This window comes from Arvicola amphibius, chromosome 1 (assembly GCF_903992535.2).
Source record: "Arvicola amphibius chromosome 1, mArvAmp1.2, whole genome shotgun sequence".
NCBI lineage: Eukaryota > Metazoa > Chordata > Mammalia > Rodentia > Cricetidae > Arvicola > Arvicola amphibius.
Window position 1 is genome coordinate 50,702,678 of NC_052047.1, and position 26,030 is coordinate 50,728,707.

A 26,030-nucleotide genomic window follows, 5' to 3' on the forward strand; every position below is an offset into this window, starting at 1 on the left:
TGCCCAGCTAAAAACGAGTTTGTAAGAGTATCTTCAGTCATGAAAATATGAAATACGATTTGCATGGCTCTGAAGCGTTTTTAAAAGCTTGTTTAGTTTATCCACCTTCCTGCTCCTCATTCCTCCCACACCCTCAATCGAATCTTGTTTCTAGAAACGTCAGTATTTCTTTGATAGCACGATTAGATGACAGCTCACGAGAGCTGTGGCTTCATAGTTTTTCGTGGTACAGGAATGGATTCGCCCAGCCTGTCTGACTTGCAAAATTCTGAGAGTGGTGTCGTTCATTCTCACACCGACTGTCCTGTCTTCTGTTGTACAACTTCTGACTTCAGTGCTGCTTCGTAATGGGACCTTGATGTATAAACATAAAACCATAATTAAAGATCTAGACTTAAAATTCAACCACAGATTGTACGTGGGCCCACAACAGCACTTCCTGATATACTCATGGCGTTTTCCTTCCCTAACAGCTGGAGATTTCTCTCTCCTGATGTTAGGAGGGCAACAGCGTGGACAGGCATTGTAGGATACTGGAGTAGCAGAAGAAGACAACCACACATTATCGGGTAGATTTTCAGAAAATTCCCTAGAGCTTCCGAGAGGAAGGAGAGAGGGGTCTAGATTTATACTTCTCTGTACCACTAGAGGCCAGTACATTACCTACTGTCTTGTGGTCCTCAGGGAAGGATTCTTGAACAGAGAAACTTAAACCTAGCCATATTTTCATTTCATTCATTATGGAGCAGCTGTTGTGAGCACCTTGCCATGTGAGCCTTCTGGGAACTGCAGGCCAGGATGGATGTTGAAGTACAAGATGATTTACTGGGGGAAAATGACTGAAAAAAAAATGAAGGAAAACAGGAGGTGGTGAGGGTCCAGGTTGAGCGTATCTGAAAGCAGAAGCAAGAACGCCGCAGGGTAGGAGACGCCTTTACCTCCCCTACTGCTATAAGCTGGTTTTGACTGGCTCAGCACAAGTTGTCACTGTGGTGACTGCCCAGGGGACTTCGTGTGCTGGGTGAACAGCTAGAATTCTATACTATGGTTATCAGCCCACGGACTGGGCACTGCTTACAGAATGTCCAGGCCTGCAGCTGGGCCCTTTCTGCCAGCGGCTACCCTGCTGGATGGCTTAGTGAGTGGGACATGTGCCGCACCTCCGTGGCCACAGATGACATGTTCCGTACTGGTGATGGCGTCAGCGTCTGATCTCAGCTGGTGGGTAGGATCCTCAGTCTGAGCGAACCCCCTACTGCCTAACTAGTCAAGCAGATTTTTATTACTGTTTTGGAGGCTTTGGTACGACCTTTGTCCTGAGATTTTCAGGAAGGGTGAGGAAATCCACTGGAGGGGTAGATGTTCTCCAGTGTGGTTGTCTTTCTGTCTGTGAGATTTACCAGTAATGGTCAAACAAGAAAAGATACATGCGCTGTATAGATCTTACCGTGGCTGCACTTTACGAGTTGTACGTTAAGTGAGTGGAGTAATGACAAACCAAAACATATCGTAACCTGGAACAACTTTCTGCAGAAGTGAATGAATGGATTCATCTAATCTAGTGGACCCATTGGTTAACAAAGGGCTCAGTTGGGTATAATGGGCCCTGGGCTAGGTAGAGTGTTGAGCAATGTTGGACTTATGGTTTCCTCAGCAGAAAAACAAGCAAGCAAGCAAACCCTCAGCAGAAAACAAACAAGCAAACAAACAAACCCAAACCAAAACAGCAGCAACAACAACAACAAAAAAAACCCCCAAAGTTCTGCCATTCATTTCTAAGGAGTTTCATTTCTGACTTTAGCTGAGGGCAGTTGTCCATAAAGGTTTTGGGTGTATGCCAAAAGAGACAATGACTCACCAGGCTCTAAGCCTGCTTTCCTCTCTTTACACTATGGGAAAGGTTGTAGGAAGGGCATACATCATTCTACACAGTAAACTTGATGAGTATCAATTTGTACTATACATTGTATTACAAGAGTAAATTAGACTTGTCAATGCATGGAGGCTTACTGTGTGAATATATGCCTTATCCCGCCCCCCCCACCACCTCTCCCCACTGTCTCCAAACTCTTTAGCATTAGGTGACCTTGCACGTATGTTCCTTTTGACTGTTTCTCCCAAGAGCTTGGATTGCAGGCTTGTCCCACCCTTTCTAGTTTATGTGGTGTCAAGTCTTGAACCTAGAACTTTGTAAGTGATAGGCAAGCACTCTGTCAAGTAACCTACATCCCGAGCTGCTGTGCCTTCATCCGTGTGACTCTTGAGGGAGTTTTATCCCCTTGAATCTGCAGTACTTGACTGTCAATCCTTATTTGGTAGGCAGGTAAAAAAGAGCCCATTATTGGAACCCATAGTAAAATTTAGCCATTAGCTTTTACAATAATCTTGCTATATTCAATATAGTTATGTGACATGTGGCATGTCATATATTTTATCTAAGCGCATGCATCTGTTTAGGATGGGTTTTCAAAGAAGCAATCAAAGTGTTTTCATTGGTACGTTTCCGTGCCACAGTGATTCGGTTGATGCATTGTAAAAATGTGAGCGATTGTTTCCTCCATAATAGGTTATATTTTCCCATGGTAATAAGTGCTGTATATAGTATCTTGATTAAGTCTATATTTTCTTCTGATTGAGGAAGAACATTCGCCAATAATGTCATGATCCTTTGTGGTCGTCGTCTTCTTCTTCTTCTTCTTCTTCTTCTTCTTCTTCTTCTTCTTCTTCTTCTTCTTCTTCTATTTTTTTTTTTTTAAGGAGACATAGGTCTCACTTTGTCCTTGACCTCCTGGCCTCATGTGATCAATCATTTTTTCTCAACCACCCTCATAAATGAGACTTCAGGGGACCTGTTATATGTATGTGTTTGATCTTGTTTTTTACATGTACCGAGTTGTCTGTTTAGTCTTTGCTCATTTCTCTGTTATGGATCTTCTAATATGCACTGTGATTTCATCTTCCTGTGGCCCTGTCTGCATTTTCTTGTCTAATGACACCTCTCACTGGATTTGGGCCTGCTGTTATCCTGAATGGTCTTATTTCTAGGTCCTTAATTACATCTGCATAAATCTACCCTTACTTTGGTCCTAAGAGGTCATTGTCCAGGTAACAGGTAAACCCATCTTCCATCCCATTCTGTCTGCCCTAGCTTCATTTCTGGTGCTGGAATGAAACACTGAAAAAAAGCAATTTAGAGGAAGAAGGTCTTGCTGTAACGTATACTTTAGGTTAGAGTTCTATTGTCACAGCGAAGTCAAGGTAGGAACTTCAGGTAGCTAGAGAAGAACAGAGAAAAGTGTGTGCATGCTTGCTTGTGCTCAGCTTGATTCATCCACTCTCATCTAGGTCAGGATGCTCAGTGGGCAGGGTCTTCCCACATCTAGTAATTTAAGACAAACCACCTACAGACGTGCCCACAGACCAACCTCACTGAGACACTTTTCTCATGTGATTCTAGATTGGGTCAAGTTGGCAATTAAAATTAAGCATGACAACCCCCATTCAGTGCACTTCCCTAACCCCATTGGATTGCTAACCTGGATTTCCCCGCTAGCAGTGAACATCCCACACTATGTTCCTGAGGTTAGTAGTGCTCTGGAAGTGTGTTTGCAAGTTCCTTTCGCAAAGGAAATTATATTGTGACTACTCTTGCTTTTCAGGGAGCGGTTTCCATTGATAACATTCAGGGTCTGATTCATTTTGGGTCTAATAGTAGCAATCGTCTGAGGACATCTAATCCATATCACTCCTTCTGCTTTTGATGTGAAATCTGTCTGGTTCTCTTTTTATACTTGAGTGTAGATGATATAGGACGCTAACCTGGCCTTGTGCGCAGCGGTAGTAGCTATCAGACTCTCCCATCTAGTCTCTGAGCTGAAGAGGTGGACGCTGAACCACATTCTGCTCATTGTCTGTAGATTGTGTCTTGTTCACATCATTAATGGAGAACAGGAATGGCTCTATAGAAGCTCTATATCTCCGGCCAACTTTGAAGTTTCAAAGGTGTCAGCGAAAAATATTGATTACGAATGGGTTTTAGGTTCATCGTGATATATGATATTAAGCACCTGCTGGTTCCACAGCCCCCCATTTCAAAATTGAGTATAGAAGCTGTCTTCAGAGTAGATTTATTCTTTCCGATCCTGTTTTCCTGCACAAAATCCTTAAACACATCCAGTAATGTGTAGACGGAATATATTAACTCGAGGTTGTAAACTATATTTTAAGGTTACAGTTATAACTTTTTAAGTGTGATGAAATGTCTTCCTTTTTACTTTCCTCAATAAAACCTATCATTTATTGCAGTAAAGCCTTTATGACTAAGGAAATGACAGTTCCATTGCTGAAGCTATTCCACATCACAGGCAGAGCCATTCAGTCAGTGCCCAGCAGTTCTGAGCAAGTTTCTTCCACATCTCGGTATCTTTCTTCACTCAGAAATGGCATCTTGAGCTGGGTGGAGTGTGTATTTTCCCCCTTATTTTTGGGTTAATGCTTACATATTCTTGGCTTTGGTCAAACTTAGCAGCCTCGCCTATTAGAACATAAATCAGTATGGAAAGTAAAAGAAGCTGGAGGGATTTCGGTAATCATTTTGACATAATATCCACTTTTTTAGTGTTAAGGATATCGAAGGCTATTAGAGAGTGAAGTGGCTGGCACAGCATCGTCATCTTGGTAGAGTTTCTGTTAATACCTGGACTCCGAATCTGATTGTTCTCTCTACTTCTTTTGGTGCCTGTTAAGATCACAACGTCAGTCACTGTATGAGCATTGCTTGATCTAAACAGACAAACAAATAAATGGGACTCTGAATCTCAAAGCACTCAGCATTTCTTTCACTTTTACTTCTGAGACTATACATATACTCAAAATTAACTCAGTTTACAGCAAAAAATACTCAAGATTCATTCGTATGTTTACCATCAGGAGGGAAAGTAAGAAACCCTGAAAGTAAGAGTCTCCCTGTAGATACTTCAGAATTTATACTCTTGAGTATAAATAGTCAAAGAGAGGAGAATGACAGCCTTGTCACTGAGATAACTAGCCGTGTGCCCATGCATGCCTTCTGGGTCTTTGCTGTTTTTCTTGTTTGTGGCTACATCTAGATTCTCTTCTGTCTGTGGTCTTAAGTTTGTTGTTTGCTCTTAATTGATGTTATCATTTCCTTGCCCTCAGGTGGCAGCTTTACTGGATGTGTAAACTTGCTTTGTTGAGTTGTATTTGTCCTCTGCTCTTGGCCCTTGGTAGCCCTGAGCATTTGTTCGTTATATGCATCACATTGAGAGCATGGTGTCAGGGTCAGGGTCAGGATTCACTTGGTCTTGTGCTCTATGCTATATTGGTGACGGTGGGCTGAGACTCTGGATGTCCATTGATAAGGATTGGGGTTCTTGCTCTGAACTACCTGGTTGTTGGAGAAGCCTGTTGGCACAGTGACCTTGGGGTCATATGTATGAGTCAGGTTTCCCTTGCCTGAATCAACTACCTTTCTTTTTAAGAGCCTTATTGTTTTCATGGAAGAAAACACTTACTGTATTTTAGTTAGAATGTTTTGCACCTCGTTTTTTCCAGTCCCACTGTTTGGACTTTGTCTTTGCTTCAGTGATGCCTTGGAGTCGGACAGAATGCTACCTAACGGGATGCTTTGATCTTAAGGTACAAAGTGAACTGAGAAGGGTGCAAATACTTCAGATTCGGGGGAAAATGAATCCTGTGTCCTAATGGCTGCTCACTGGGTGTGTCATGCCTTTTAAAATTCCCTGTTAGTATTCATGACCCTTTCCATATTCTTAGGAGTTAGGAGACTCTTGCTGGAGACCAAGTAACCTGAAGGTGCTAGAGCTGTGGCCTGAATGGGGCAGGCTTGACCTGGAGCTCTTGAGTGCCTCACAGTAGCTGCTCTGTCTGCTGGGTTTGTCCCAGGGCAGGGATCTCTCCCTTTCTCTTTCCTGCCCTCCTTCTCCCCCTGCCTTTTTCTTCTTTCTGACGTATCCAAAGAAGGCTAGATCACAGCTGGTTATTTTTTACTTGTTTTAGCAGTTAAGTTATGCTATACAGAGATGCATACTTACAGTCTTGCCTTTGAGAGCACCCCTTTAGTCTTCATGTCTACATAAAATGACTCTTCTGCCTGTTCCTGAGAGGCAACACCATGTGAGATGCAGTTTTCTGCCCTCAAAGACAGTTGCGTGGCTCTTGGCCAACTTCGTTGCATGCTGAGGAATGTGGGCAGAGAAGACGTTGCTTGGGTTCAAAATCTGGCTGATGGAGCTGAAATGTGGCTCCACAGTTAAGAGTACTCACGCAGAGGACCTGAGTTCAGTTCCCAGGACCAGTTTCGGAGGTTTACACTGCCTGTGCACTGTAGCTCCATAAAGCCGACTCCTGACCTCCGAGGGCACTTGCACGTGTGCAGTGTATATACACTGACACAAGTATGCATAAAAGTGAAAATCAATCTTCAAGATCTGATTGCAGATTGCTAACGTCATCTGGCAGTTTACCTAGTTGTTGTTGTTGTTGTTCTTCATCCCCCCCCCCCCCCCCCCCGAAGATTGGTTTTCTCTGTGTAACAGCCCTAAGCTGTCCTGGAACTAACTCTTGTAGACCAGGCTGGCCTCAAACTCACAGAGATCCACCTGGCTCTGCCTCCCGAGTGCTGGGATTAAAGGCGTGTGCCGCCACACCGCCGCCAGGCAGTTTGCTGAGTTCTTGACTCGAATTTCTCATTTTCTCCTCATCTTGATTTCATCACCCTCTTGAACCAGATACTGTAGCATTTTTCACGTTGTTTCTGGAAACTGTTCAGGTGCTGAACACTGTAGAAAATTCTAGGCTACTAAAGGAAGGAGCATAAAATACGTACAGTCTCTTTTTGTGGGGAGTTATATCAGGGACACCGCCCATCTGTGGCTCTTTGAAAGCAGGTTTTTGTTTTTATTTCGTCTTTCAGTGGACATTCTCCTGGCATGTGAGGTTAGCCATGATGGTGCAGCCACTGGGACAGTGAGCGCTAAGGCAAAGCAGGCAGTCAGACACATAGATAGTACATCTGCATACTTTCAAACTACAAGTGAGATCCAGCATGTTCAGCATGGATTTTCTAATATATTTCTTTGTAAGATAGGTAATTTTGGGGTCTCATGTCATGTTTTCTATTACGTTTCTAGTTGTAACAGGTATTTAAGCTCCTAAGTTGTCCAACTTTACCCTATATTGATTCTATCGTTATTGTCTGTTCAGTTTTCTCCCCTTTCATTTTCACCGAAGTGTGACAAGATTGACTTAAGATGGGACAAGACCTGGAAGCTCTTTTGGGAGAGAACCTACCTTGTTCCCAACTGCCTAAGAAATTCTGGTTAACGATGTCTGAGAATTTCTTCTACTACATCTAATCAAAATGAGCTCAGTTCTTTTGATACTGATGGCGTGTGCTTAGACAAGTCACATATTTTATTTTTTTTCTTGTCATTTTTAGGATTCTGAGCAACAACAAGATATCTGAGCTGAAGAATGGTTCGTTTTCTGGCTTAAGTCTCCTCGAAAGATTGTGAGTATTCTCTCATGGTCGTTTCTTATTTTATGTAATTAATGTATTTTCATTGTAAGCCTGCCGAAGGAACTCCCAACAACTTTTTTAAAAAAAATTTCCCAACATTTTATTATGCAGAAGTTCAGGAAGTGACATTTCAAAGAGAAGCAATCACATAGTCCGAGGTCAGCACGCTTTCTGGGAATAGCCAGACAGTAATTCCAGTTCGCCTCTGTGGGCCCTCCATTCGGTCACAGTGTCTGCACTGTGCCCGTGAAGTGGTAAAGCAATCCAGACAGCAGTGAGTCGGTACTTACTGATGTATTGTGCATGACAGCACGGTGGTAATGAAGGAGCGCGTGCGGATCTCTTCCGATAAAGCTGTTTACTAGACAAGCCGTGGACCACAGTCTGCTGACCACTCGCTGGCGGAACAGGGGTGATGGTTTCAAACGGTGCCTCCTAACACGACGTGTGTCTTATAATATAGGTAAAACAGAGCACAAGCGTATCAAGGGGGATTGCTTAAGTAAACTGGTGTTTCCGTCAGCATCTTGGAAGATGGTCGTATGTTCTAATTAGAAGTTTTCTCATGAGCTAATGTAGCACAGGCACTCATTTTGGTGGATTTGGGGGAATGGATATGCCGTTTGCTTGTGTTCTGAACGGTGTTCAAGGATCCTGTTTAAAACTGACCTGGTACACATTCGTTTACAGTAAAGCTTAAAAGTACATACGGGAGCCGCACTGTGCGTGCACAATTCCAGGAAGTTCAAGTCTAGCCTTATTTTCTCAATTCTTTGTGCTCTTTCTGATATTCTGACCTTCTCTCCCCAGCTTTCCCTTCACCATTCATCCAGTGGCTTCCACAATCAAGCTGCCATGGCTTTTGATCGCTTAGGTTGCTAAGGTTGCTTCAGCGTATACCGTCTAGAGTTCTGTGTCCTTTTGTTCATGGCTTTTTTTCATTTTACTACGTTTTTAAATTAGGTTATGTGTATATACTTATCAACATCCATAAGATGCAGCATTACATATACATAAATATATGCATACTTTATGCATACATGTACAAGCATGTGAATATGCAGGGACACAGCACACACACACACACACACACACACACACACGCACACACATCCATAAAATCTTTCTTGGCCCTTCAGGACTTATAGTGCTCACATTTTCTGTTGACGTATTCCCGGCATAGTCCTCACAGTCCATGAGTCTTGAGGATGCTGGCTGCATCTTTAATTCCAGACCTGACTGTGCCAACTAGTGTCCTTCGTATACATTCTGTGGTTGTTTCAGGAATGGGTGTTTGGATAAGTTTGGCTGAGTGGAGATGTGCCTGGGGTTTGAGGGAAGGAATTTCCTTACTGTCAGGAGGAACGAAGAAACCCGCGCTTACTAGGACCAGGGCGTCAGTGACTCTCAGCTGTGGGGAGACAGCGCTGAATCCACAGCAGTCGGTATTAGAATGGAGAAGACAACATCTTCCCATCGACCCTTCTTCCTTGAAAAACAGTGCTGTTGGCAGATATCCCAGCATGCAGCACAATGCGAGGCATTTAGTATTTGCTGAGCTGATAATTGGAGAAATTCATGTGGTTAAAAGAAGGGATACAGGCCCTTGCGGTTTTTCGGTGGTGTCTGTCATATAGAGAAACACTCTGCTTGGCTTCATGTGGTTGCTCATGTACACCATAACAATGTAGCCAACATGGCTGGCTAATACTCTGTGCTGCACTGTGACGTATGCCTTCATATCATTTTAACTTCCTTTGTCTTTGACTGTATTTTCTGCCTCTTGTTGATAATAAATCTCTATACACAGTTGAAACAAATTGAGTTGCTATTGTGGGTATTAAGATGAATTAAATGTTTTAACCAGGGGCCTATTTATACCTGAATCCCAAAATACGACTATGCTTTTGTGAGAAAAAAATACACGTATACACAAGCCAGACTCTAGGGAAACTCTTAAGTTTTCTATTGATCAGTGTGATTCATTCCCAATTCTTAAATCAATGTCGTGTGTTACTTTGGGACCACTGGAATTACTTGTCATCTGGTTTCAGCTGACGCCAGAGTCTCTCTAGTCCCTAACTGAATAGGAGCTTTGGTTTCTAAGGAGATACAAGAATACAGTGCTTGTTCCTTGGTTCTTTTTCTTGTAGTTGTGCCCAGACGAATTTGGACACCGGGGGTATCATGCCATGAATGAGGAACATGCATTTCCCTGTGGGGGATGGTAGCTCTGAGAGGTGTATGGAGCCAGTCACATCTACTCGGCTTCTCCATTTCCTTTAATGTCCGATGATAGTTTTATTATTATGACTACATTTGAGACAGGGACTTAGTTTGTAGTCCTGGCCTTGAACTTGGCCAAGAGCCCCCTGCCTTTTGAGTGCTGGGATGACAGGTGTGTACTGCCATACCCAGCTGAGGTGAGGCTTGGGCTGCTTGCATTTAAAGGTACCTCATTCCTTATTTTATGTATTCATTCCTAAAGACGTCAGTGCTTTCACCCTTTGGTTGCCATGGTAAAACACCATGATTAAGGCAGCCTAGAGAAGAGTTTCTTTAGGTCGCTGGTTCCGTATGGATAAGAGTCGGCTGTGACTGAGAAGCTTGGCAGTCAGAGGACAGCACAGCCCCTGGAACAGGAAGCTGACAGCTCACATCTGTGACTGTAAGCATGGAGCAGAGAGGACAGCCTGGAAGTAGGTGGGGCTCTTCGCTCTCAAAGCACTCCTCTGATGTCATAGTTCTTCAGCAATTTAGCAAAGTCACACTACCTAACTCCCCCTCCACACACACACACACACACACACACACACACACACACACACCAACACACACCAGTAAGCAACTGAGGACAAGTACTCAAATGCCTATGGAGGACATTTCTCATTCAGGCCACTGCGGTGATTCTTCTGTTGCTGCCGAGGAGAGAGTTGAGAGATTTCTTTTGGCTTACAGTCCCAGAGGATACCGTTCACTGAGGCAGGGACATCATGGTAGCCAGGACAGGCTGAGAGGCAGGGACAGCTGCTGGAGGCTGTGTGAGCTGAGCTTGTCTGTGGTCAGTCACATGGTGATGGCAGACAGGAAGTTCCATCTGAAGCAGACTGGCTGTAACCCTGAAAGGCCATTTGTGAATGACACATCTCAGCCCGCTATGCCCCACCCCGTAGAGGGGTTCTGCAGCCTCTCAAAACAGTGCCACTAGCTGGAGACCAAATGTCTACACACATAAGCCTGAGGGAGACCATTCCCTCATGAGACTAGGCACTTAAAACAGGCATTCAGGTTTGTAAGAACATGTCCTGGGCTTCTTTTTAGGTAGGGCTTGTTGTTTTTTTTTTTTTTTTTGGTTTAGCCCTGCATCCTGAAGTTGGACTACTGTGTACTTGTACTAGACACACTTTGCATTGTTGGGGAGAGAAATACTAAATGAGAGGGTCTGACTATAAATATCTTTTGGCAGTGTCTGATTAATATGGCTATTATTAAATATTATATAATATGTCAAGAATTTTTATTGTTAAAGAAAAAATGTATCTTTAAATCATATTACAGTACTCAGTTATTCATGCGAGGTATTTTGTAGAAACACACACAGTTTATCACTGACCACAGATTTATGAGCTGCTTGGTTCCTCGTGTAGAAGCTGCTTAGACTCTGAGAAGGGAAAGTTATGCTTTAAAAATGTAGGGCTGCTATTGTATATTTCTATTTGCAGAGATTCTGTTTGTTTTGTTTATTCAAAAGAAGTGGAAATCAGAGTCATTTATTCTGAACCCTCCTTCCTAGAGGTGTGCAGTGCGAGAGTGGGAGGCAGGACCTGGAACATTGAGGCTTCTGATGTATGTGTCTCCTGTTAAGATCTGATGCATTTAAGAAAGTTGGGATGAAGGGAATTTTATTATGCAAGCCTCCATACTTCTGAAGCATGAAAAGGACCACGTTCCCTCCCAAATCAGCAGCTTGCTCATATTCAGCAATTTAATAATGATTAACAGTTTGCTGCCCAACGTTACCATTGGAATATGGCAGTACATCATGAATACATTGGAAGTTATCACAGGGATGTCACTGGTGGACATCATGATACTGTTGTTTCCCAGAAGTGTTCATGTTGTGTGAGATGCCATGTTCTTCACTTTGTCTGGCTTGGTGGATAGCTGGCCGATGTTGTGACTCCCATAGTTGCCTGAAGTGTCTGTAAAGTTAACGGTTGCTCATGGAAGTTTGTCTTGTAGCTTTGGTTATTGTTTTCTCCGTTTGTCTGTCCACCAACCTACTCTCTGTAGATTATCCCATTTCCTTAGGCCACAGGACACCACGGTCTGTCTGTCTGTCTGTCTTACAAGTCCCTGATCCTACGGGACTTGATGTTGGGGATAGAAACCAGTGCCTGTAGTGTGCCAGGGAAGCTTCCTGTCACTGACTTGCATGTCTAATGTGAAAATGGTCCTTTCTGGACATGTTGCAGAATGTGACCACAGTACTTGAAGATGGGAAGGCTTGAATGCAGGAGCATGAAGGAAGGGGTCGTAGGGAAGATGGGCAAGGACGGTCTCAGGGATCAAGGCTCTTTAAAGATTTGCACTGTTTTCCTCCCTCTCGAGTAATGAGAACTTTTGGAGCTTTTAACAGAGAGACGCGATCAAGATTCTGCTCAGGAAGATCACCTGCAGTGGAGAGTAGCTGAGGAGAGAGATACACTGTTTAAAAAGTCTGTGCTCAATATACAGTGCAAACTGTGTTTAAAAGTCTATGTCACATAATGCCACAGGGGTTGCACAGGACCTGAGTGATTTGAAACATTATTGTCGTATACAATAATTTATTTTTCAACTTCATTTTCAAGCATGCAGGGAGGCTGAAAGAATCTTCCCTCCAGCACTTTGATTTAATGATAACCAGCTTCATGGCGTGTTTGGTTATCAATTTTTCAATTGCTTTAGGTATAAATTTACTTAGTTCCTTTTAATGAATTCCTGCTTCATGAAGGGTGTGCCTAAATCCTGGCATCAAGAACTTGACCAAATTTTCTTCATCTTTGGGCATGAGGGTTTATGAGGAGCAAGGTTTCCTTTTGCCCCCTTTCAGTCCACATGAGCATTGGATGGGTATGAGAAAGCATCTCATATCATGGTAGATATGAAGCAGAGAAGGAGGAAGTCCTGCCCCTAGCTACTAGCTCACAGTACCTGAGTGAATGACTTCTGCCACGGTGAGCAGAGCCCAGCCTATCAGATTGAGTGTGTGTGTGTGTGTGTGTGTGTGTGTGTGTGTGTGAGAGAGAGAGAGAGAGAGAGAGAGAGAGAGAGAGAGAGAGAGAGAGAGAGACAGAGAGAGAGACAGAGAGAGAGACAGAGAGAGAGACAGAGAGACAGAGACAGAGAGAGACAGAGAGAGAGAATTTTCTCAGGAAACCTTTCCAGGATGCAGACCCTGTATTGCATTTTGGCTGTGTTGGCAATTAGAATAAGCTTTTAGAGGAAAAGACAAGAAGGAAAGCATGTGTGCGTCAGACTGCTCAGCAGGTTTCATTAGCTCGGAGAGCAGCGATGTGGACTGTGCCTCGCAGATGGTCACATGGGATGGACAAAAACCCAGGACACTGTGCTCAACTTGGTGAGACTTAGTCTCTGGAGTCTTTTCTTGAACATAAGTAGAAAAGGGATTCTGGTGATTTCTGAGCTGCAGTGGGTTTGAGAAGGCTACCAGACGACTGTGTCTGAGTCTTAGAGACTTCCTGAGCATGGGTTCAACTGTCCTTGGTAGAACCATAGTTCTTAGTTATGCACGGTGCAAGTTAACTCCATGTTGTAGGAGTGGGTATTGTCAAAGTCCAGGATCGATTTCCAGGATGGCCTTTGACATCCCGAGTGAACTGGAAGTGAACTTCGGAATCAGTTACCTGTCATTCTGACTTGGTGAACATTCAACTAGCACATCTCTGTTGTCTGGTCATCAGTGTGCATGTGGCCAAGCCATGTGTGAAAACAGGAGGCACAGGAGATTCAAGAATAGCTCTCTAGGGGCAAGGTTGTTACCACTGAGATGGACTTGCGGAGAAGACTTTCTGTTTGTTGCCCTCTCTCTTGCTGACAGATGACCAGAGGACACTCATTGGACAAGGCTGTGTGGTGGTCCTGACACACAGGCTTACTTAGGGCATCTGGGTGGGCTACTTAATGGAAGGAACATGATGCTAGGAAATTATCGAAAGTACTGGCCTTTGTACAGAGGTCTAGTTCATACTTGGATTATCCATCTTCAGAGGCCTGACTTTCTCATGGGTAGGGAGACATGGCTGTGGAACTCACCGCTTCCCTGCTGTCGTCGAGTACTGGCATGGAGATGCTCGTCTGCTTGAGAAGGGGACTAAAATGACAGGAGATACAGGCTTCTTCTGTCTTTGCTCTGGGCTATGCATTGTGATTTATAATGTGTTTATTTATAACCTCTGCTTATCAAGAACTTCAGTATAGAATCCCAGGGAGAGAAAACAAAACAAGTCACATGAATTTCAGAGTACATATTTTAAAAATATTATTTTGGAAAAATTCGATTTAATGATGTTTGTGATAAGCACAACTACCGATGTGCTTAATAACCAAAGTAAGGAAGAAATTGCAGACATAATGTGTGTGTGGTCCTGGAACACTGACTTAGTGGTTAAAATGCTACCTTTGGAAGAAGGAGGGCTGCTGGGCAGTGGTGGCGCACGCCTTTAATCCCAGCACTCAGGAGGCAGAGGCAGGCAAATCTCTGTGAGTTCAAGGCCAGCCTGGTCTACAAGAGCGAGTTCCAGGACAGGTTCTAAAGCTACAGAGAAACCCTGTCTCAAGAAACAAAACAACAACAACAAAAAATTCTGACTTTGTTCCACACATCCTGAAATTTTCTGGAGGACCAAGAAGGCTGAGTCTGATGAAGCAAGACTTTGCTGATACACTCCTCCTAGATTAAAGGGTGGAGAGAAGAGCCCTTACTGGAGAAAACCACAGGGCTGACAGTACTACCCAACATTAAAAAAAAAAATAAGGAAGAGGGAGGGCCAGAGTTTGGTTCGCCCCAAATATAATCCATATAAACTCCTGGGAGGCACAACAGCCTGCCGGGGCTTCCAGTCTGGGGAGGCTGAGACAGGAGATCGCCAGAGCAAGCTGACTAGCAAGACAAACCATTGGCAAGACCCTTGCTTAGAGAATAAGGAGGAAGTGCTGTTGAGGACGATTCATGACATCGAGCTTGGCTTACACATGCAAGCATACATGCACTTGCACATGCAGCCACATACACTTGTATCCGTGTGTCTGCTCGCCTGCTTGCAAATAGTGTACACCATGCATACATAAACATGGCAAAAGGAAAGGACAATAGATCTGGTTAGTATTGACGGAACTCTGAGTGCTGTTAGGACCCTGGACCTCTTGTGACATCTGTTCTTGTTGATGAAACAAAAAGCTTTGAGGTCAGAGGTCTCAAATTTGCGTTCACATTTTATCACTCACTGCTGGGGAGATCTTGGCTTACCCACCTTTGCTGTGGTTTTTCTCCCACACTGGTGGTTGTGTCTGTGGCAGGTAAGTGTATGCTGAAATATTTCATGAGGCATTGACCATTTGACTCTCTACCTTTCGCAGGGACCTCCGGAACAACCTGATTAGCAGGATAGCCCCTGGTGCCTTTTGGGGACTGTCGTCGCTGAAGAGATTGTGAGTTTTGAATTGCTTGCTTGGGAGTCTGAACCATCCCTTTTATCGCTAGCAGTGAAGTCCAGCTTGACAAAAGAGGCTCATCTGGCCAGGTCCGCGGCAGAACAGAGAGGATTCAAGTGTTCCATCAGTATGCATTGGGTGCCTCTCTCACACTAAGAAACACATTATCATGTCAGCACTGTAGCCGTAACTACTGTGGAGGCAATCCTCGAGCTATGACTGCAGTCAAACTGTACATCTTTTGAATCCCAGAAATCCAGGCTTTCCATTAATGGGGTAATGGCTTGCCATTTCCTTGTGTGTTTTTACTTCGAAGCCTAAAGAGTCTGTTTTATTGCTCTGAAAGCTCACCTCCTGCTAGGTTCTCACATTGGAAGGTGACTGCACTAAAGGCACGTAGACCATCCTCCACTCTGTTCCCTGTAAAGACAGCTACTGTGCACCGGCTACGTACACACGCCCCCTTCTCTGGAACAGCTCACAGCCTCTTGATGTGAGTGAGAAGGTGGGCCGGAGGACTGACCTCCTAAGTGCCCTGTCTGGACTTTGGTGTCAAAATACTGACCAAAGGGAGAAAATTAGATTTGTTAACATGCATGTGCTATACAGTTAGGCAGAGTCAGGAATGAATGGCTGCCAGACAGCGACTTGTTATTACTCTGGTTCACTGAGCCTCTTCAAGAAGGAATGATACTATTTCTGGAGAAGAAGCAGGATGAAGGAAACAGACTCTTTGAGTCTGTGTGTAGTTAGGTAAATGGAAGAATTAATAATAAGCCCCGATAAGCCCTGTCCCGTCAGGAACTGGACCTGGGCCAAGCTTGTTTTAATCATCCTTCCCAGTAACTGATGCTTGCAGTTCATGTTTTCCCTCCGACTTCTTCCTTCTATTGCCGTCATATGTTCTCTGTGTTCCCGTGTGGTCCACACCACTGTCTTCACAGCTGTTTGGGTAGCAGAAGGGTCAATGCTTATAACACCTCCATGCCAAGATACAGGCCAGAGGAACTAGGCTGTCAGTAAAAGACAGTTCGGTGACAGCGTTTTCAGAAAACCTCTGGCTCCTGCTTTAGTTCCTTATCCTAAATAATGTCTCAAGTACCTCCATCTAAAAGTTTAATAATCTTGTTCAGTAGCGTTTAAGTTAATTGCTGGTAATTGTGCAATGTTCTGCCTTAGCCTGCTTGCATTGCTTTGCACGGTAAGTGCTCTTCTGGTGTTCCTGCCTTGGAAGGTAATTGCCATTTACAGTCTTCTTCCTGCCAGCAAATACATCCTTAATTCCAAGCAGCTGACTTGTAATTGCGCTTACGGCGTACAGCTTGCAGCTGAAGGAGTCCTACGTGGAGACTTAGTGGGATGGAAAGATAGCCCTGTAGTTAGTAGTTAACGGTGGCTAGGTTTTTTTTTTTTTTTTTTTTTTTTTTAATAGACCCAGACTCTCTTTCTTGCAAAGCTTCAGGTCACTCATTTCAGTGGCCACACAAAGTGTTTGTCAGTGTCCATGCTTTGGTCTGTAGTTGTAGATAATTGGAGTCAGGAAGATTAAGTAAGCTTTTAGAAAGATAAACTACCAGGAGTAGCTGAAAACTCGAACCCATCCACACTTTCTTCTTTGCCTTCTCAACGAATTTAAGCTGATTCTCAGTCGAAATGAAAACTCATCATCAATACCTAAATTCCATTTAAGTAGGTGAAGCTATAATGAAATTGTTTCCCAATGAGTCAATGGTAATTACATCACTTAAAGCTCAGAAGAAGTGAGCTAGGATAATGAATAGGACCAAAGCACGCTTGTTCAAGCAACAGCCCACAAGATGATACCTCATTTTCTTAAACTGCAAAACCTAGAAATAAAAGGGAAATCCACTTTAAAAAAATCCCACATGATTAAATGCCTGGCCTTAAGATTGTAAGGAGCTTGAGCTATCCAAGCTAAGAGCAAGCTTTGTGTGGCTTAAGGTTACTTTAGCCATAAAAGAGGGAAAGCAGAACTAAAACATCCTGCTCTGTTGGATAACTGGGTGGCCTTGAAATACATAGGGGCAAACTTACTGAGGAGGGACCTAGGTTACACGCTGTGTGCTTTGAATTTCTAGTCAAATGCATGTGCTTTGTGTTGTGAATTTAGCAGCATTTGTTTGGAAATGAGCACTCTATCCCACCCCCCCTTTTATAATGTAACTCAAAGTGGAGCAAAGGATGTTTGAAGGCGTAAATCACAAACAATCCCACACCAGTTTGGAATTATGATTAATAGAATGGTTATTTATTTAAAGGGGAAAAACTTCCAGATCACCGTCCCAGACAACAGCCCTCTGCGGAATCAGGAAGGGAGCCTAGTCGCTGGAAGCGGAGCTAGAAGCCAGAGAGCGAGCGGAGGGCAGTTGCTGCTTTTTTAAAGAAGGAGAGACCACGCCTTACTGGGCTGGTATCTCAGCAGCTATTGGCTGAAGGAGTGGAAGGAGCTCCCGCAACAGATGTTGTTGTGTTGGCAAATCATGTGGACTTTAGAAGAAATAGAAGAGTATTTTTGAGATTTTGGTTTACAGAAGTTTCTAATTTCTCCATAATATTCCAAGTGAATTCAGTTACTCAAGATGTAACAACTGATAAAAGGAATGATTCATCACAGTTTTTTTTTTTTTTCCCAGAGTTAGAAACAAAGATTAAAAGGCATGCCAGCCATGCTAGGTAAAAGTTTGAAATTGCCTTTCTACACCGTTTTCACCTGCACCCTGGTTAATGGAAACTCGAGCGTGTTTCTTGTTCCAGGTGTGAATTTCAGTAAGAGCACAGAAACAATGCAAGTATTAGCTAGAGTTTCACAGGGCCAGTGAGAGGGCTCCTCAGGCAAAGCCCTTGTCGGGCAAGCCTTACGTGAGTTCCGAAATCCACGGACACAGCCTGAAAGGAGAGAACCGCCTCCCGAAAGTTGTCCGGCAACCTCCACATGACGCTGTGTCATTTGTGTGCCTTGTGCTTATGCTTGCTCCCCCACATTGTCATAAATAATAGTTAATAAGTATGCATAAATAAAAAGGAGGACACTTTATAGATTTATCAGAGGAAATATTTTGAGGGCGGCAGGTGCTAGGAGTCATTAGGCATTAGGGTGGGCTGGCGGAATGGCTGGGCTGTTACCCTAGGAATTTTAACAACATCCAGATGTTGTTAAAATCATCTGGCTTGAGAGTGAATGACAGATTTGTAAGGTCAAAGCTAAGTTAGTGTTTCTCCTCATCATTCTACTTAGAGCGTCTGAGTATCTCAAGGATGGGGTTATAAAAGTCATGTTTGTTAATGAAATATGGTGATTGGGCCCTCTCCCTTGACTGACTCTGCAGGGCACCTCAGAAGTTCTAGCACAGAGTAAGATAGAGTGAGTCTTGTGTTACTACTTCAGTGTTGTCGAAAAATTTCATAAAGTGGTTGAAATATAATTAAATAGCATCTCGTGTGTGTGCCAGAAGGAAGGTAAACCAGAAACCATTTTCTGGAGTGTTGTTTGTATCTCACTTGAGGGGGGATGCAGAAAAGAAGGGAGTTAATGTTCTTGACCCGAATTGGAATCTTTCAGAGCTATATTAATTAAGAGAACTAAATGAAGTCATCCCTTCCCTCTTCCCTTAGGGACCTGACAAACAACCGAATAGGTTGTCTGAACGCAGACATTTTCCGAGGACTCACCAATTTGGTTCGGCTGTAAGTACCTTTTCTACTCTATGAAAATTTAAGATATTTGAACCAGTAGTTTCTGAACATCAGTGGCATGTTAATTAAGTAGCAACTTTAGGCCTTGTAGAAGCCACAGAGACAGGAAGCTTACTACTGGGTCATGAGGTGTTGTATCCTCAGAATAGAAGATGGGTTGAGAATCCCTTAGCAGACAGGCTTAGGACCAGAGTGTTTCCTACTTGAGGAGATCTTCTGTGCACAAGGACATACTTTGCAGGGGAGATGCAAATGGAAATGTGGAATTTTTTTCTCTTTCATAATCACCCCCTAATCAGAGCCTGGAGATAACCTTACACAATATTTTAAATGCTCAATTGCATGAAACACAAGTTTCATGATCTAAAATTTTCCATGCTGTTGTCATGGAGCTCAAATATTTTGGGGCATGTTGGATTTCAGATTTTCAGATTAAGGACTTATAATATATCATCTCGCCACACCAGTCCTGCCAACTCCCTGGAGACGGTTGTGTACTGAATGTTAGTGCTTGTGTGATAGATAGCAGGACTCCCTCCCATCCCAGAAGCCCCTTGTGGGGGTGTGAGTGACTTCTCCACCATCGTTTTCTGCCCTCTCTCCACAGGTGGCACTCCCTCCCACACTGAAGGATTCAGCCCATACCTCAGAGGAGAGCTTGGCCTATTCACAACCCCCACACTTCTGTGCCCTTTCTGTGTTCTGTTCTGCCCCATCTACCCTTCTTAGATAATCTAAATTTATCTGTCCCTGGTACACAGAACAGATCTCGTGGTTTTTGAATGATGCTGCCAGGTTTTCCAGAGACGGCCAGGCTTCTTTAATGTTTGAAACCCAAGGAGCATGTTCTGTCTATCCTGAAGATTGACCACCAATATTGAGTGCCCATTTCCTTTCTTTTTAACTTGACGATTACAGCAGTACAAGTTAATATCATATTGTTCTTTTTACCTGTGTGCCATATCCGTAACTTGTCAAATTTTAAATAAGATACTTTCCTATGCATGGAAATACCTTACATATTAAACAAACAAACAAACAAAGGTTAAAGAAACATACCTCTGCCTGCCAGAAGCACCTTCCCCCAAGTAAGACGTGCCGTCTTTACTCCAGTTCCTGAGTGTGTAATCAGGCAGCCCTCAGCCCATTTCACACTATAAGACTTCTGCTGTTGAGTTTACTCGTACAACATGCTGAAGGGTTCACTCTGTGCAGCATTTGGCTGGCAGCGGGCCAAGAGAGGGTATAGACCTCATCTGAGCTCCTAGTTGCCCTGTGCACCGAGTCCTCCCAGCCCCAGGGCTGATTACTCTGCCCACATCTCTTCAGTCTTGGTGTGTGGTTGGTTGCTGCTGACCACGAAGGCCACTCTTTCAATGTTTGTTTCTTTTCTGAATGATCCCAGTGAACATCAGAGCAGGCATTCTAGTGGGGAATCCATAAGGAATGTAAGGTTTTCTTGATACTGGGTAGAAGAATCTTACTTAGCATTGAGGTATTTTTTTAAAGCTTTTGCCTAGTACATTGTGTAGGCTGAAGACCACTGCCCTCCAGCCTCACGGAGGTATTTATTTACGCATCCCTCTTCTGTATAAGAATTCAAACAACTTTTATGAATTCCTTATTACTTTTTGTTCATATCATTGGATATTTGAGACAATATCAAGTAGTAAGTGATGTATTTGCTAAGTATTTTAAAAAGTGAACCTATTTCCTCTTTTCCCCTAGAAATCTTTCAGGGAATTTGTTTACTTCATTGTCTCAAGGAACTTTTGATTATCTTGGCTCATTGCGGTCTTTGTAAGTAAGAATTCTTTGTTGTATTTAATTTATATTCATTGTTGGGGGAAAAAGCAGACAGTGGTTTTGTAGCTTAAGAGGTTTCATGAGAAATGTCTTGCAAATTTTCAAAACTTCTGCTTTTGTGGGAGCCAGCGTCTGACCTGGAGCTCATGAGGTAAATCTCAGGGATTTTTCAAACCAAGATGACCATCACCTGAGAATGTGTCCCTCCCAACTGAAGTAAAAATGAATGATCTGCTGGCAGTTGTGTCTCATGACTTAATTTTCAGATCCAGAAGTTTTTGTTGTTGACTAACTAAATGCCTAAAGCATAACCTATTTATTCACTCATTCTCGGACTACTTTATACATAAAGGATCTAATTCTGTCCCATAACTTCTGCTCCTCATTAAATATCCAGCTTGTTACAGATATTCCTAGGAATATTTATTGAGAATTCCCTCCACGTAAGATCACATTCACACAGTTCTCTGTAATTATATAGATTATTTTGTCTGTCGCAAATAGAGGCTGCAAAGGAATCATGTTTGAAAATTAACTCTGTTTCCAGTTAATCATTATTCTATTTCAACCTATAAATTATACTGATTTTTGTTAGAATCACAGTTAAACTGTTTATCACATTGTCATTATGTATAATTTATTGGGTTGAGTCATTTTCCAGGGAACTCTTTCTTTACCAGATGCCTCTGTTCAGTATATGTTGGCCGCTAACCCCAGTGCTGGGAATTAGACCTAGGCCTTTGCACATGCAGGCAAGAGCCCTACCACCAAGCCACACCCTTGACATTAAATAAGATGGCAAAGGATAACCTTGCTTTTGAGCCTTAGTTATAAGAATCTGGGAAGTAATTTCATCAAGGAAATGGGAGACATTGGCAGTGTTTTTACATGGCAGAATTTATGATTAGAAATACATCAAGCCGTTCTTTTGATAGTATTTTAAAGTTCATTATCTCTGTGCTGCACTGTATCCTTCCCCTCTCCCGCTGTTTTGGCTAAAATTATGAGATGACCCCATGAGCTAGCAAATGTGTATTAGAAGAGTGCTCATCTGTGCTCTTTGTTGATTTATTTTAAGACTCATGTTCCATAGGTTGAATTAGTACTGATGCTTTGTTGCTTCTATTAGATATGCCACACTGGCAGGGGTAGTTTCCACAATTAGTTCTATTTGCTAGAGTCTTCATCCTGTGCATCATAGGGATAGTCATTGTTTAATGAAAGGAATGTCACATTAGTGGGCTGATAATCTTTTGGCAAGGCCAAATTAAAGTGTTCTGTTAAATTCATGGTCTCTGTTTGCATTCATATTGATTTTAAAGTTTTGCTGGTCTTGCTTTCTATGTAGAGTCACCCAGTGCATAGTACAAGAGTGTGATAAAGTGGTCCCCACCTAAGAGCTCACAGTCTGCTCAGGTGTCCAGGATGTAACCACAGAACGGTCGTTTAGTCCTTTATGCTCCTATTTCATTGCCAGTATTAGCAGTAGAATTGGCAGCATTTAAGCCAAGAACATGGCAGTGATGTGGTAAAATTTGGGAAGGCTTCAAGATCCCAAATTATTATCAAGTGTTTTACAGTAAAAGGTAAAGGCTTGATAGGGTGGGTTAGGACTGGTTAGAAGAAGGGCCTCAGGGTTGGGAGACATGGTGCATGGAACAGGGATAAGCAGGATTCCTGACGAGTATGTCATTCTGTTGACTTATTTCAACTTTGATCATAAGTAGTCCTAGGATTGTGGGAGGTGTTGGAGTGCTGGAAAGGAGGGCATTGGAAACGGACTGTGACCAGTCGACAGGCTGTGCCTTGTGCCTTACACAAAAACGGTCAACTGTTACAACATAAAGGAACCAGTACAGAGCCCAGCTGCTACATGACACTGTTCACTCTTGTCCCAATCTGTGTGTTACAGAGAATTTCAGACTGAGTACCTTCTGTGTGACTGTAATATACTGTGGATGCATCGCTGGGTAAAGGAGAGGAACATCACTGTGCGGGACACCAGGTGTGTTTATCCTAAGTCCCTGCAGGCCCAGCCAGTCACGGGGGTGAAGCAGGAGCTGTTAACATGCGGTAAGGGAGAAATCAAACTGAGGAGCCTTTACTGTGTTTGATTTGCTACCATGTTTTTCTTGACAGACTCTGAAGTTCTTCTGGCAGAATCTCAGCACAAAAATTAATCTCAGTGTAAACCAGTGATTAGTCTAGCCAGATTAGGAAACAGTTCTTCCATTGGCCTGCAGGGTAGCTGTTCTTCTTGGTTGTGAACAGCTTACTTCATGTGAACCTGTTTCAGATAGTAGCAGGGTGCTCATGTATTCTTCAGTAGGCAAATGGAGAACTCAGTGAGAGGAATCCCAGCTCAGGATGCTCTCATTGCTTGTTGGTAGGAGTGGGGTTCCATCAGAGCCTTTGTGGGTGTCGTCTGTAGTCTGTGCTCTGCTGTGTTGGGGATCAAACTCAGCCTTGCACATGGCAGGCCAGTGTCCTACCACTCACTGTCACACCCTTAGTTACACAATATGACCTTTGAACTACAGTTCAGCAGTTCTGCATCTTAGGGTGAAGTCAAAGGAACTGATCACGGTATATATAAGCATATGCTGCAGTTCATAATAATAAAGAAATAGTTGGATGCCTTCGGCCATATCCACTCACTGTGTAACATGCAATTATTGAAAAGTCATGATTTCTGCAAGTGTCTGCAGACAGGAGAGAAATAGCACAGTTACTGTGTGTGAAGTGATGAACTGCACAGTAGGAACTGAACGTGACACATGATGGACCCCTTTCTCTTGATTACCAATAGTATTGCCATTTTACAATCAAGATATGTTCTCTGAACGAAAATTGAGACCGAATGTGAACGAGAAAACTCAGAGAGAACAAACTGCATGTCTGCTTTCAGGCTCTTCACCAACGGCTGGTGTTGAGAGCTTAGTGTTTTACTTCTGTACCTTTTCCTGTATTTTGTCAAAAAGAAATGCCATCATATTCCTAAAGATAACTTTCTGAAAGTTAAAATAGCGTACGCTTACTTCTTTGTGTAACGCAGAGCCTGCTGGTGCATTATGTAGCCATAACTGTCATGTAACTGCTTTCTCCCAGCTGCATTTTTAGCTTGTTAATAATTCCCCACTTCATTAATAACACAGTGATTAATTTCTTTGTATAAATTTTCGCATATTTTTAATTTTGATTTCCACACATTACCGCTGACAACAGAATTGTGTTAGATTAATGAACTTAAAAGTATTTTAAAGTCTTTAATGAATCAGTAGTATTTGTATACTTTTTTTTTACATATATATGTAAAATCCCTTTTTCTGACACTGGAAGGAATTGTAATCTTTTTAAACAGTGATTGAAATAAGGGAATTATTTTTTAAAATTTTTCTTTAAATGTTTTAAAATTTTCTACTATATGCATAACTTTATAGGCAGAAGTAAGCATTTTAATCCAAGGAAATATGATCTTCAAAAATGTATCTTAAAATGATAGCCAGCAGCATTTATTCTTCCACAGCTCCAGTCTCTATCTCAGCACTTTATGATTTGGCCTCTTTCTTTGCTTCTGTGTTTATCCAATGGTGTTAAGGACATCCCTGGAAAGGAGGGGTTCTGAATACTGGAAATGAATATCAGATGGTTTCATTTTCAGCTTTGTTCTCATTTGTGATCTATTTGTGTTACTTTGTTTCTGTTATAACAAAATATGCAAAGTTGAGTAACATTCTAAATAAGAGAAGTTCATGTAGTAGTTCCGTTTTAGACTGAGGGTCAAGATCATGCTTCTGTAGTGTTTTGGCTTATGATGAAGGCCCCATGATAATGGCATCATGATGGAGTAGATGACATCTCAAACAGAAGGCCACACTGTTAGGAGTCAGGCTCTGGCTGCTCTACTAACTCATTCTCATCAACTCGATCCAGGAGACCAGTTTCCGAGGGCAGCACCTCTAGTGCCCTAATACCCTCCCAGGAGACTCATCATCTTGTACATTGCTGTACTGGGTACCAAGTTTCCAGGACATGACCCTGGGACCCTGGGAGGACATTGCTATAATTTGATTCAGTAGTCACATTGGTACTAGCATTAGACTGCTGGTCCTGAGGAATGTTTGTGCTTCTGTTTTTGTCAGTTTCTACAGAGTATCTGTAGCTTCTAAAAGTCATGCGTGAACGGCTTTAGCTTTCGTTCACTCCCTTCTTTGCTTCTCTGTCTCTAGATCCTCCCCTTGAACTGCCATCTTTCTACATGACTCCGTCTCACCGCCAGGTTGTGTTTGAAGGAGACAGCCTGCCTTTCCAGTGCATGGCGTCGTACATAGACCAGGACATGCAAGTGCTGTGGTATCAGGACGGGCGCATCGTCGAGACTGATGAGTCTCAAGGGATCTTTGTGGAGAAGAACATGATCCACAACTGCTCCTTGATCGCGAGGTACAGTGTTCCTGGGTTTGTTGCCCTTTGGGAGTTGCAGTGCTTAACTGGAAATTAATTAACCATCTCCTCTTCCGGTTTTGGAAGAAAAAGCTGAATATAAAAGAGAAACACTTAAAGTTGAATTCTTTTTCTTTAAAGTTTTAAGAGGAAAATGTAAACTTTTAGTGCCAAACCTAATTGCTACCTATTTCTGCTGCTAAACTTTTATTTCTCTTTGAGGAATCACCCACACTTCCACTACTTCATCCTCTGATTAATGCTATGTTTTAAGATACTTTATCTTCCCACCTACTTACTGTGAGTGTAAGAGTATAATTCTGAGCCATCAGCCCCATGGCTTGTTAGTCTGAATGAACTCAATAAAGTATAAGAACAGCTTCAAATTGTGTGTACTGTCACTCGGGAGGATTGGGAGTGAGAGATCCTCTTTGCTCTCTCTCCTTGGCTTGCTCACTGCCTACTTGCCTGCCTAGAGTTTGGCTGGAGTTTTTGCAAGAGTAAGCTGCAGTTTCCACATAGCCAAGATAAGGATGCTGGGAGAAACTTGCTGAGAAAGAGGGTTCTTTGAAGCTAAAATCAACTCTGGGAATTTTAGGGATGTTTAGAATAGATGCTTCTACACTCTTGCTCTCCGCTCCAGTATCTGAGTCGTCGTCTGGCGTGGGGAGGGTCATCACTCCTGACTACCTTTTTTTTTTTTTTTTTTTTTTTGAATATTTTGTAAGGATGAGGGCCTGCTTGTTCATCCCGGCTGCCCACTAGCTTACACCTGAAATAAAAACACAGA

The 26,030-nt window shown here is 42.9% G+C and overlaps 1 protein-coding gene and 1 non-coding gene across 3 annotated transcripts in view; both read left to right on the plus strand.

Moving 5' to 3' along the window:
* Adgra3 (adhesion G protein-coupled receptor A3) overlaps positions 1-26,030 on the plus strand; it is a 98,101-nt gene that overhangs the window by 23,933 nt on the left and 48,138 nt on the right. Inside the window, exons 2-7 of one of the 2 annotated variants that reach the window (XM_038323600.1) lie at positions 7,481-7,552; positions 15,203-15,274; positions 18,911-18,982; positions 20,720-20,791; positions 22,710-22,870; positions 25,027-25,240. In XM_038323600.1, coding sequence (XP_038179528.1) covers positions 7,481-7,552; positions 15,203-15,274; positions 18,911-18,982; positions 20,720-20,791; positions 22,710-22,870; positions 25,027-25,240 — 663 coding nt within the window. Of the gene's footprint in view, positions 1-7,480; positions 7,553-15,202; positions 15,275-18,910; positions 18,983-20,719; positions 20,792-22,709; positions 22,871-25,026; positions 25,241-26,030 lie in introns of those variants that run through there. The other variant, XM_038323608.1, reaches the window with a different exon arrangement.
* On the plus strand, positions 14,460-14,587 carry LOC119806102. Its single transcript, XR_005284134.1, has one exon.